The sequence below is a fragment of the Haliaeetus leucocephalus genome, unplaced genomic scaffold (genome assembly GCF_000737465.1).
Source record: "Haliaeetus leucocephalus isolate CR32 unplaced genomic scaffold, Haliaeetus_leucocephalus-4.0 Scaffold566, whole genome shotgun sequence".
Lineage (NCBI taxonomy): Eukaryota > Metazoa > Chordata > Aves > Accipitriformes > Accipitridae > Haliaeetus > Haliaeetus leucocephalus.
Genome location: NW_010973002.1, coordinates 4,451,933 through 4,464,576, shown reverse-complemented (window position 1 = coordinate 4,464,576; position 12,644 = coordinate 4,451,933). Strand labels below are relative to the sequence as shown.

At 39.9% G+C, this 12,644-nt stretch overlaps 1 protein-coding gene across 1 annotated transcript in view; it reads left to right on the top strand.

Moving 5' to 3' along the window:
* The window catches only part of HDAC9 (histone deacetylase 9), a 281,586-nt gene extending 270,840 nt beyond the window's left edge, over nt 1-10,746 (top strand). The window contains exons 25-26 of the mRNA XM_010577624.1: nt 122-275; nt 9,315-10,746. Coding sequence (XP_010575926.1) covers nt 122-275; nt 9,315-9,354 — 194 coding nt within the window. The 3' untranslated portion in view covers nt 9,355-10,746. The remainder of the gene's footprint in view (nt 1-121; nt 276-9,314) is intronic.
* Nucleotides 10,747-12,644: the final 1,898 nt, after the last annotated feature.

Here is a 12,644-nt window from a genome sequence, read left to right as displayed (position 1 = left end):
GTACTGCTTACACCGCAGTGATTTTAAATTATAATCACTCAGTGTTGAACTAAGTGATTACTATGCTTGTACCACCATGCTAGCTAAAATTCCCATAAATTATTATGTGTGTTTTCCTTAGGCAAGTACTGGAAGTCAGTGGAGCCATACTCTGTGCCAGTGGATTGTGCTCTGGCTGAGTCTCAGAAACGAGAGAGGGAGGAGACAGAAACGGTGTCTGCTATGGCCTCTCTTTCAGTGGATGTTGAGCAGTGTATGCCTCAGGAAGGCAGCAGGTAAGCATATGCAATTATTGTAGAGAACAAGGCTTTCACTCCAGTCAAGTGAGATGAAGAAGACAGCTAGACTAAGGGGTGTTTCAAAATTATCTGCTTAACTGAGGTAGCTGGAATTTTTCATCCCTGGATTTGAATTCTTTCACTTGGCGATTCGAAGCAGAGGTATTCTATGCTAGCAGGCTTTCTTTTTGGCGTGTGTAATTCTTTACTAAGGTTCGCGGTTAGTACAAGAACCTTGTTTTCTGCCCACGTCTAATGCTCTCTGCTACATAAAAAGTGCAATATCCATATGAGGAAAATAAACATGATCAAGTGTAATCAGCCGTATTCTTCTCACTGGAAGCTATTCAAACCTGTTTTAGTTTTAATTTTCTAGGAAGGCATTTAACACATGGTCAGATAAATTTAATAAGGATGGACTTAAATCATTATTAAATGATATTAGACAGGCATTAAAAGTTACTTCCCTGGAAGCAATGGAATGGTGCCAGTATAAAACTTAAAGCAATGCTGACCAGGATTAGGGCCAACTTTTTCTGTGTACCAAGATGAAGGTACACCAGCAAAGAATGAGAACACTGTTTTTTCCAGCTTGTCAGCTGCTTTGTACATTAATGAAGATTGCTTTCAGTTTCACAAATTGAGAAAATGATACAGTAACTGCTGCTGTGTTTCTTGCCAATTAGAGATGAAAAAAATTGATAGCCACTGAATGCTGTGTCAGCTACAAAACAGTATTTCTTCAAAGAGTTGTTAGGAATCAGAAAAGCCACTGCAGAAGTTCTTGGAGTTTCCTATTTACTTGTTTTAAGGCTAAACTTTCCTGGTCTTCACCAGTAGAGGAGAGACCCAAATTGCAGTGGAACCATTCAGTTTCCGTCACACAGAGAAAACAGGGGAGAGAGGAGGAAAGGAGAAAAAAGCCTTATAAGGAGACTCATCAGCTCCCTGCAGGCTGCGGAGCAGAGCTGTGTAACAGCAGGAGAGAAAGGAGGGAGCTGCGGGTAGGCACGGTGGTGGTGGGAGCGGAGTCGGAAGGATCCATGGCTCCTATGTCGTGACAACTACTTGTTTGATTCAGTTCTTGCCTCCCGCTTTGGCTTTTTTAATCGGAACTGAACTGATAGGCATCCGGGGAAATGGCGCAGTGCTAAAAGCTATGGATGCGTTTGGGAGTGAACGTCTCTCGCAACAGTGGGAGCGCTCGTCTGTCAATGAGTTGACAGACATGGCTCAAAGGGACACACAGGGAGCAGAGCTAGCTAGTAAAGTTCACAGTATTTACATAATTACCTTTCCGATTGTAATCATATTTTAACTTGCTATGGATATTGTTGTGCTAGTATTTTTGCAAACAAATCCATAAAAGCTTAGGGAAGAATATGTGACGAACGGGAGACGTATTTTAGATTTGTGAGAGTGCTCAGCTAAGGACTAATGTAAGGTTTGTCATATAAATTTGTGACAGTTATGAGACACTTCTGCTAGCCAGGGACAGAAAGGTGCCTGCTCGTGTGTGCATAGCTCTGAAATATGAAGAATTTCAGCTAAAGTGTTGGAACTACTGTAGTCAAACAAAGCAAAGCTTTAAGTTGTCTGAAAAAGGGTGTGGTTAATTTTGTGTATTTTTACATTGCTCAGAATAACCAAGAATTGTCTTTCTTATGTGCCTCCACTCACTTAAAACTACAGCCATTGAGAGCAACTGCTGATCCTACATAATTTGAACAAAATAACCCTTTAACTAACGCTGCACTGAATTATTGTATTTATTACCTACCTACTGATAACGTGTGACTGTTTCCACCCATTCTGAAAACAGAATTTCAGGGCGGAGCTGAGAGAAATAGAAAAAAACGGATGTGCTGAAATGTACACAAGTGGAATTCATGTGGCTGCCAGATTCATTGCACTTCATCAGTTCTGGACTCTTCTAGGGACGAATCTGTCGTGATGAATTGTTGTGTGGAAAAATGGCTTCGTTTGAAATATCTTCTGTGGTGCTGCAGAGGTTTTTCAGCAGCACAAAAAAACCTTATGCACGCATGCGTTCCTAAGTCTGTTTCCACATTCGTAACCCACAAAGAAGTCACCCAAAGCCAGATTGCCATCAGAGAGCAACAGGACAACATAAGTGCTATCCCACTGGGCCGAAATTGATAGTTAGGTTTTCTGAGGCTTCAGGACATCATTCTCTTTGTTTTCTTCCTGCTGAATGTAAGGAGGAATATGGAATCAAAAATGGTCACCCTGAAAGTCTGATTTTGAGAGTCCTCTGAGCTGTGGGGAGAGCTGAGAGGACCTGGCTGCACTTTCAGCATGAATGAAAGTCCAGCACAGGATCATAAACCCAGGGACTGATTTGACATTGCACACTGTGGTTTCATGCCAGTATAATTTCATTCATGTCATGAAAACATGCTGTTCATTTCATAGGCACATACCAGCACAAACTGCAGTAATGTACTGATGAGTCCAACTTTGCTTTTTCACATTTGTTATGTTTGTTGTAATTAAGGACCAAGTATGCAATGCGCCTTCTCCAGTCCCTTACTATGGCAAATGACAGAGCTGCAGGGACGTGAGGAGTTGCCAGGGCTCTCGAGCCCTCTTCATAAGGCCACTGTAGACGCGCCCCTTCTCCCCCCATTGTCAATGGGGGCCACCTTCTGAAGACCTCTTGCAAGCCTTTGCACTGAGTGTTTGTTTGGGAAAGTTGGTTGTGACATGTAGGGTGGGATCAGGGAAGAAAGCGGCATGGCTGGCAGGGCAGCCTGAAGGGTTCCTTCATTATGGCAGGAGCCGATTTACTTTCTCTTCATTCCCACCATGGTCAGCCAGGCTGATAATTCTGGCCTGCATCTCTAATGCTGTTTCACTGAACTGATGGTAGAGATCCTGTTGACTTCAGCTTTGGATGGTCAGGCCCCCAGTTGAGGAGAGCAGCAGCAAGAGTCTCTTTGCGGGAAACTCTTGCCAGTTACGTTGGAGGATATAGTGGTGTTTGGAGTGAGATGACTCACTTTAAACTCAGATTTTGGGTAAAGCAGCTCTTTTCCTGGCCAACTCATATCTGACTCATTTACCACTGATGAATAAAGGATAAAATGCTCCTGGCTAAGGCCCATCTTAAGTATTTCTCTTTCTTTCTTCTCTCTTTCTTTTTCTTCAAGTGACAGTGCCGATTATTTTTTCATTTGATTTTCTCTGGCAGGCTAAATGAAGAAAACTGCAAAAAGCTGCTACGCTTTTGGTGTTTTATTTTACCAAAGCACAACTCTGCATTTTAAGATCCAATTGAAACTTGATTATAGACTTCAGAAGAGAACAGATGTAGAAAAAAGTTTGTGGATAGGAAAGAAAACATACATGATGCTAACACAGATTTAAATACAGATGCAATTAAAGGAACAATCATGCCCTATAAAACATTTCTAACTACCATAACTTTTGTGTGTTGATAACTGCTTATTCCCTATGTGAGATAAAGATTTAGCTGATTAGAATTTTGCTTTGGCCAGACATCTATTTCAGAAATCATGCTATGAAAATATTCAATACAGTGGTGTCCCTGATACATTGGAGCTTCTGTATGTTTCTTCTTAAAATGGAAAAATAAAAGGGTGTGGAGGGAGATTTCTTGCACTTACTACTTTTACGGAAAACAGTAAATCTTGAGAATGACATTTATCAGAATTTGACTTTATGGCCCTCATTCAGCTGAGCATAGATTTTACTCAAATGGAAATGAAAACAAGGGGTAATTTTTAGATATTACTCTTAGTGTTACAGAGCTATCAGTTGCAGTTTTGGTCACACTGCATTATATTACATACATTATATTATATACTGGAGCACCTGGTTGGATCATGGGCTACAGCTAGCCACCATCTAGGGTCACTTGCTGTGTTTATGTACCAACTCATAAAGCTTCACTTAGCATTTCACTATTTGGGTATCCACCTCAGCCTTGCTGAGTAACCTGCACCTATTTGGCCATACCCCACAGGACCTGCAATCACAGCCAAGCTCGGGAGCTGAAGAACAGCTTCCCCAGGTCAGGCTGCAGCCTTATCTTGCCCACCTTCCTCTCATCCACCAGTGGTGGGTGCATAAGGAAGAGAACCAGGAGCAGAGGGGGCTGAGAGCCAGCCTTGCCCCGGTGAGTCAGTAGATCTCAACAGCTGTATCTGACCCATCCTGTGTAAAAGCCTCCAGGATACCTACCCAGGCATAATCTTTTCAAAGCTTTTTTTTCAATGAACTTACACCTTTGGTGCTGAGGCAGTGAATTCCACAGCCTCATCAGGCATTGCACTTCTTTTTCTTTGCTCTAAACTTATTAACTGATAAATTCACAGGGGAACCACTAGTTCTTGCATTGTGAGAAATAAAAGCAGCTCTTTCCTTACTCATAGTCTCTAGCCTATTTCTGGTTTTAAAGGCTTCAGCTGTCTCAAGACTGTATTCCTCCTGGTATGAAAATAATTTCTTACCTCTGATGATCCTGCCCCTCTCTGTGCCTTTTGTAGTTTTCTTTGAGACAAAGTAAGAACTACATGCAGGACTCCAGGCATTGGGCACACCATAGATTTACACAGTAGCTTAATGTTGGGGATTTTTTTCTTGTTTCTGTTGCTCTCTGCTCTTCTACCATTAACTCCAAGCTCTCAGTCGTAGCCATCACTGTGTATAAACAGGTAAGGCTGTCCTCCCCCCTGTTTTGAGTACTGTGTACTGGTTCCTCAAAGCATTTGGATAAAATTCTTGGAAGACTTTCTTTGCACAGGGATATCACTTGATCTCTCTTCCTTCATTTCCTTCAGAAATCTCTTTGTAAGGCTTGCTTTCTCTGCAAGTGCTAAGACATAACTCTTACCCAAATTACTATTACCTAAATGCCTTCAAATTTTACCACTGATTATAGCTGCTTTCAATTTCCCCATACAGGCTTACTGTAGCTCCTGAGGTTTTCAGAAGGGGAATTGTGTTTCTTACCTTCTCTATCTCTTGCATGGATGCTGGGTTAAGCGGTAGAATATGCTCAATAATTATTTCTTCAGCAACATCATAATTGCATTCCCCTAGAACTCAGTGGACAAATATCATCTGCTCTTAACAATTTGGCAATGTTTAATATATCACTTTGTTCTAGTGCTGATTCAGTTTAAGATAGTTCATCTGCAAATAATAAAATCTCCCTGACACTTCTCTAGTGAACACAGATATAAATAGTTCATTTTGCTTTTGCGGTCTACCTTCCTTGATGCTCCTTTTATGCTTTGATCATTTCTTCTGATGTATTTTGAAAGATCTTTTTATTAGTAGTTTTTATGCCTTTAACATGTTGCTCTTCAGGCTCCCCTTTGGCTTGCCTCATTGAGAGTTTACATTTAACTTGCCAGAGTTTATAGTTTATTTAATTTGCCTTATTTGGACATTACTTCCTCTTTTGAGAGTATACATGTAGTTACCTTATTCTGCTCTTAAACTATGATGGTTTTTTACTTTTAGTTCCTTTTTCTTTGATCCATACAAAGTCCATTTTTACTAGGGTATACACTTACCCAGGATCTCTTATATGATGTCTTTAGACACTCTCCGAATCATCTCCATGGTGTAGAAATGTACCTCTTTTTCCCCAGCTCTCTGCTACCAGAGGATCACTTTTCAATTACAATGATCTTCCCTGAGACAGCTGAGTTAAATTAGGAACAGATTATGGCATAAAACAGCCATACCAAGCCAGAAAATCTATCCTTTGTTCGGCAGTTTCTGTGACTTGGAAACATACCTTGAATTTTTATTTTTATGTGTGTGATGATGTACCTATGAGGAATCTCTGTAATTCTGATTTAAAAAATAAGGTAAGAGAAGCATTTACTTTTCTGGATGATGTACAGAGTTTATCTATATTCTTAAATATTAACTTTTTTAAAGTGTAGATGTGAACTATTTTAAATAATATTCTCGTAAATAATATGGATTCTGTTTCTTCTCAACTGCCACAGAACAATACTTAAGATGTCACGTGTTTTGCCAGATTTTATCCCTATGGTAGGATTTTTGCCTCATCTATTTCTTTGGGCTTAAGGTTTAAATGGAATCATTTTGTTTAGTGTTAACTGCAAAGAGACTACTTCATTCTGCTATAGTGTGAATTGCACATATAGACAACTATAGGTGAGCACTCTTTCCAGCACACCAAAATAAACAGAGCAAATGCAAGAGGGCTCTGCTCCTAGGAACCTGCAGTTTGAACAAGCCACCGTGAAGCCTTAATGAAAAATCACAGTTGTGGTTCTACAATCATTACAGTCCCAGTCGGTGTCTTTCTGAATCTGCTGACTTCATGGGATCAGTCTGGGTCAGACCCGAGCTCACAGCTGCACCTCTGAGGAACCAGTCAGAGCATACAATACGGCATGGGTTTTTTTGCCTGTTTTATGTTTTTATGCCAACTTCTTGTCTTGCCAACTGACTGAACTGATGTAACTACCAGTGACATAACTGAAGTAACATAAATTTGGCCTGTCAGACTCTGCCCCCTCGATTCTTTTTCTGAGAACTTTTGATTTTAGCAGAATGGGTATATATTGATTCACCACTCAGTGTTAAGGGACTACAGCATTTTTCTCTCTGTACTAAGGGACCTAAAACTTTACTGGCTCCCACGCAAAACCTCTGGCCTAAGCCGTTATTCCATAAAAATGTATGGGTTTAATGATAAGCCATTGGACAGATCCAGTGACTTCTCTGACACTAGTAAAACGAAGTTAAAGCATACAGATAAGTCTTCAGAAGACTGGAGAAGGCTGTGAGAGTACCCACACTGAGAGACAACAGCTGGATTCGCCAGGGCACCTTAACCTCCTCTCCTTTTCCAAAAAGGACCCTGCATCTGGCACTTGCATATAAAAATTTCTATTGGTGCTTAGGCTCTGGCTGATGCAGAATATTGGTATATTGTTGGAAGATATTGGAATATATTAGAATATAGCACTCAAGGTCAGTCCTGGCACTCAGAAACACCCTCGTCAGTGAAAAATTGCCCAGGACTAACACCCTGAATAAGATAATTTCTCAATTGTACTATGGTCATGAGAATGTCAGTCCCAGAAACCAAAGACATGGGAACAGACTGTTGCACGTACTGCTCCTCTAGATCCTTACAAATAAGCCAAACCCCCACTTTCACTTCCAGAGGTTTTCCAGAGCTCCACTCCTTCCTGCTCTGCCAATCTTCAGTTGAAATCTATTGACAACTATTTCTTCCCATTCGCTTACTCACAGCAGAACCTAAAAACTGAACTGTTAATCTGCTTCCAAATTATCCTCTTGCCAGACAGCCCCATAAGGTCCTGGATGTTTAACAAGGGCTTATTGCACTTTTGCGTTATGCCAGAGGACATGCAGGTCTTCCAAAAGCGGCTGGGGAAGGTGGAAGCATGTGGTCAGCACAACAACATACACCACCAGTGTGAATTCCCCACATGGTACGTGATCCTTTATCACATCTGAGGACGGCAGCAGCAGGCTGGCCTCCATCCTACCCTGGTTGCCACTGTGCAATCTCTGCTGCAAGCCAGAGCAATGCAAGAGGGGAAGAAGAGGGAATGCAAGAGGGCTTCACCTCGCCTCTCAGCAATGAGGGAGCTGCAGTGGTTACTGTACGTAGGAAACATTCTCCACCATGTGGTGAGGAACAAAAGATTTAAGATTTATAGCTTAATAATCTTTTAGGGTCAATAATACTTTGGAAAGTGATTAGTCTGAAAAACATCTTCTTTTTCATATATCATTCATCTGACATGTTTTTCAACATACTAGCTGTGATCATTCCAAATCTTAAAGGAATAACCTGCATAAAATCATTTATAGACACGCTGCTGAATTTTTCATTGCAAAAGACTTTAATAAACTCCAGATTCATTTAAATTTCTCTGGCTTCCTTGCTGAATAAACTACCAAAGCCCGTGCAAGCCCCCATTAATTACTTTTTTTTTTTCCATGGGACCTCATGAGTTTGTACTTTCTGAGGGATGTTTTACTGAAGCCAGTTATTATACTGGCTTACAAGATTTAAATGGTAAACGTCTCATTTATTAATTTGCATTTACTTTTTGCTCTCCCCTCATTTCAAAATTTCTTGAAGTAACTATTTTTAAGATCTTAAGCTCATTTGTCACATGGTATTCTGCCAGACTGAGGTGAAAAATGGTGTATGTCCAAATTCTTATGTCCTTCAATAGTGAGGTCTCACTGTAATCTCAGAAGCTTGCCATCTTATAATTGCCAGCATAATCCTCAGGTGCGGTAGCTTGTCAGATACAAGGAATTATGGCACTTTATGCCAGCCCAGCATATATCCCCGCTGTTTTTTTACTGGATGTTTTAAGGAGTTCATCGTGTTTATGCTGAATATTTCCCAGAGGCTTTCAATTTAAAAATATACATATAATCTGATTTGATATTATTAATAGATACCTACTCTATGACAGTGATCTGCTGATTGAGTTCAGAATTTTGTCTCAGAAGTTGCAGGCAGGCAGGCAATGCATTTGTGAAAGCACAGAATCAAAAATCAGAGGACTGAAGAACCCCAGAAGAAACACTCCTAACTACTTGGCTACTAGTGAACTATTCTGCTTTAATGGTATGGGCCTACTTGAAAAATTAAATGCATGTATTTTTAGTTGCAAAAGCTTGTAAAATGAAAGTATCACAGCTATTTTTTTCATGAAATTATTTGCCTCTGTTGACACAAAGCATGTACATTTCTGGACAAAAAGTTATAAAATATTCTGACATATTTTAATATAAACAGGAACATTTTCAGTGATTGCTTGGATCTAAAATGTTTTTCCACTTGACATTTGTTTATACTTCCTAGGAAAGAAACTCTATTTATGGATAACTGAATAACACAAATAAACATCAGAGAGAGCTGAAAAATCAGCTTTGATTATGCATGAAAATCTACAATGTCATTGTGTACTCTTGTGCCGTATTCTGATTGCCTGTTTATTTTTACAGAGCTGCTGGCGAGCCCATGGAAGAAGAGCCAGCCTTGTGAAGTGCCAAGTCCTCCCTGATATTTCCTGTGGGTGACATCATTGTGTATCCCCCCAAAGCACCCTCAGACATGTCTTGTCTGCTGCTTGGGTGGCACAGATCAGATGGAACATAAACACTGGGCACAAAACTCTGAATAGCAGCTTCACTTGTTCTTTGGATGGACTTGAAAGGGCCCTAAAGATTCCTTAAATGTAACCGCTACAATTCTAGAGTTACAGTAAAACAGGCTTGGGAGAAAGAGCCTAGAGCATGCTTTTTATATGCTGTTTGACCCACTCACCAACATAAATTGTGAAATAGAGTATTACAAAATTCTACATGATAGATTATAGATACGAGAATTGCAACAGCCAGCAAAATACTCGGTAAACTCCATGAATCACTTTCTGACACTTTTTACTGGGTAATTTTTTTCATACTGTGTTAAATTGTTAATAGAATTTGTTTTCCTTTCTCTGTGTAATGAAAAAAAAAACAACACCTTTATTTCACATGCCATTTTTTAACCCCCTGTAATGAGTTCTTAGCTGAATAAGTGAAAGGTGTGTAAATTACGATGAGGGATTTTAGCTAAAGGGAAAGCACTTCTTATTGTACTATAACCCCCCAGAAGTACTGTGCTTGGTGGTGCTTTATTTTCTTTTCCCTTTTCCCGGCCATCCCTCCCCATTTCACATAATCTTTTCTATCATAAAAACACATTCACGATTCTCTAAAATGAGCGATCTTCTACCTTTAAAAAAAAAGTGCTGTACCCTCCGTAGTTGACAGTAGCTCTCACCATATGTGCAGCAGAGATCAAGTAGTCTCTGAAAAATGGATGGCTTTTCAAATGTGTTTTTAGTTCGTTCTGAAACGTTCCTGTGTCCTGACTCTAAGAGCAGTGATCTTCATCAACAGCGTGCAGCAAATTTGAAGCTCAGGTGTTTCTGTGGAGGTTGTGTTGGGGTGTTTTTTACAGGTCATCATGTGAATACAAACTGATTCTTTTATGTAGTCCTGCACCAAGAGAACTGATGTTGCTTAAGAAGCTTCAAAGGGTTTAGGCTTTATTTTAGATCCCCAAAGTGCAGCAAGATCTCCCCGCAATGTGACTTTAGCTGTTTAGTTCCATGTTTGAGAACATAACATAGAGTTGTGCCTTTAGCTGATAACGAATGCTTAAACTGTTACACGTGTTGCCTTACCATCAGAGAAAGAGATAGGGCATGTATGTAAGACTACTTCAAATGAACAAAACTCTCCTACAGCAACTTTTATTTTGTTTACAACTTTCTCACCTAATGAACCCTGGGAGATACCTTGAAGTATTCAACTCGGAGTATTTGATAGCTCGCTCAGCTTTTAAAAGCAAGTGATGTTCATTTTTATATATTTTCCAAACTCAAAAGATATATTAAAGCCATAAGTGAAGACTGTCATGCTTTTTATTCTGAAATCTGAAAGGAACCTTAATTAAAACAAGATTTTGGGGAAGGCCATGATATGAAAGATATGGAACAATATGGTTTCAGTTATAAGCAGACTCAAACCTGTAAATCAAAGATGAAAGATTTCACTCAAATAGAATTATATAATTCTCTTTTGTTATGCAGTCAGACTATATGTTTCATGCATTTGGGTTTGTTTATGATTAGCATTTTAATTTTAAAGACTTTTATTACTTATACAAAAGCTCTCTGCTACAAGTTAGAAATCTGAGGCATGCTTTGAAAAGGGAAATCTAAAAAAGGAATGTCATTTCCTATAATGTGAAGTAAACTTTTATTCTGAAAGGCTTACTCTAAAATGGATGCATGCCCCTCAGAAAGTGAAATAAAATTCTACCCCCCATTTACAAGCCAAAATCATGCTCATTTTAGTAATGCAAAGAGTCCCAGCAGGCTAAATTAACTCCTGGTGTAAGCCACCTTGCCTGACTTTGGGCTGTTCTGAAGGGTTTGTTCACATGACTAAAGCAATCAGGAGTTCATCCTGCATTTTCAGCAGACTTGTGATGGCAATCTTACTAGCCATTTTACTGCAATTTTCTTGTGGTCATCAAAGAAATTTCCCTTCAAGGAAACCAAGTACCATAGCTGATGAGTTGAGTAATTTGTAGAGCTTTTCACATTTTGAAATAATGGCTGCAAATTTTTAATTGACTGCATAGTAAGATCATTTTAAAATCAACCCCACAAATGCACAATCATCTGCTTGTGTCCTTAGCTTGCATGAAATTGAATATGAATTGCAGCCTGAAAAGTGAGTTACAAACTTTACCAATTAAAGTCTATATTCTGGGGTGGAAATCAGCTAAAGCTGTCCTTTGTAGCTGGAAATGCTTTTAAAATGTCAGAATAATTTGAATTAAACCACATTATAAATTCACACTTACACATTTGAACAGGCATACTCCCAAACAGACATCTAGACACGCTATTGGTTAAAGTTAGGACCATTTGGATAAGCAAATGTGCAAATAAACTGCACACAGATTGTGTCCAGAACTCTGTTCTCACTGAAGTCAATAGCAAAATCCTCTTTTATTTCAATGGGAGATGGATCAAGCCGTGCCTTTTTTTTTTTTTCCTTTAAGTCCAGAACACCATTACTTTTTGATTATGTCATTACAAGGCACCGTACAGCCCTCTGGGAAATGATTGAGGCTTATGGTGAATATCAACACTTCCTTCAAAGCAGACCTGGGCTCTCTGAGAGGGCAGTTTCACTTGCTGCTGTTTTCTTCTCACAGTATTTTTTATTACCATCAATAGCTCCCCATGGATTGCAGTTAAAATATCTCCCAGCAATTTTAGACATACTTCGAGGGAAATATTCACATAGACACTCTTAAAAATGCCCAGTTTTAGCTGGTTTCAACAACAAATTCCAAGAATTTCAGAAAGATGCACGAATTGCATGTGTCTCCCTTTCTAATGTCCAAATTCAGAGGCTTAGGAACTGTTTTTGAAGAGATGTCACAGTCTCACATCTCCCACGGACCTCAGCTTAGGCTAGGGAGATTGACACCTCTGAAAATTAAGTCCCAGATATTTCAAGCTGGCTGCCAAAATATCTACATCTGTGCTTAGGTTATTTCTAACAATGAGCTGAAATGCTTAAATAAGATGAGGTAAATGGTGGCTTCTGTGTGTGATCCCATGGAGAAGGTGAAGCTAAGGGGGTGGTGGAGAGCCCTTGGAGCCAGGGTGACCCTCCACCTGGTGCTGGTGGCATGGGGGCTGCAGGCAGGCGGGAGAAAGTCCTGCAGCACGGCCCCCCCAGGCTAGCACTGCCATTAGCAGC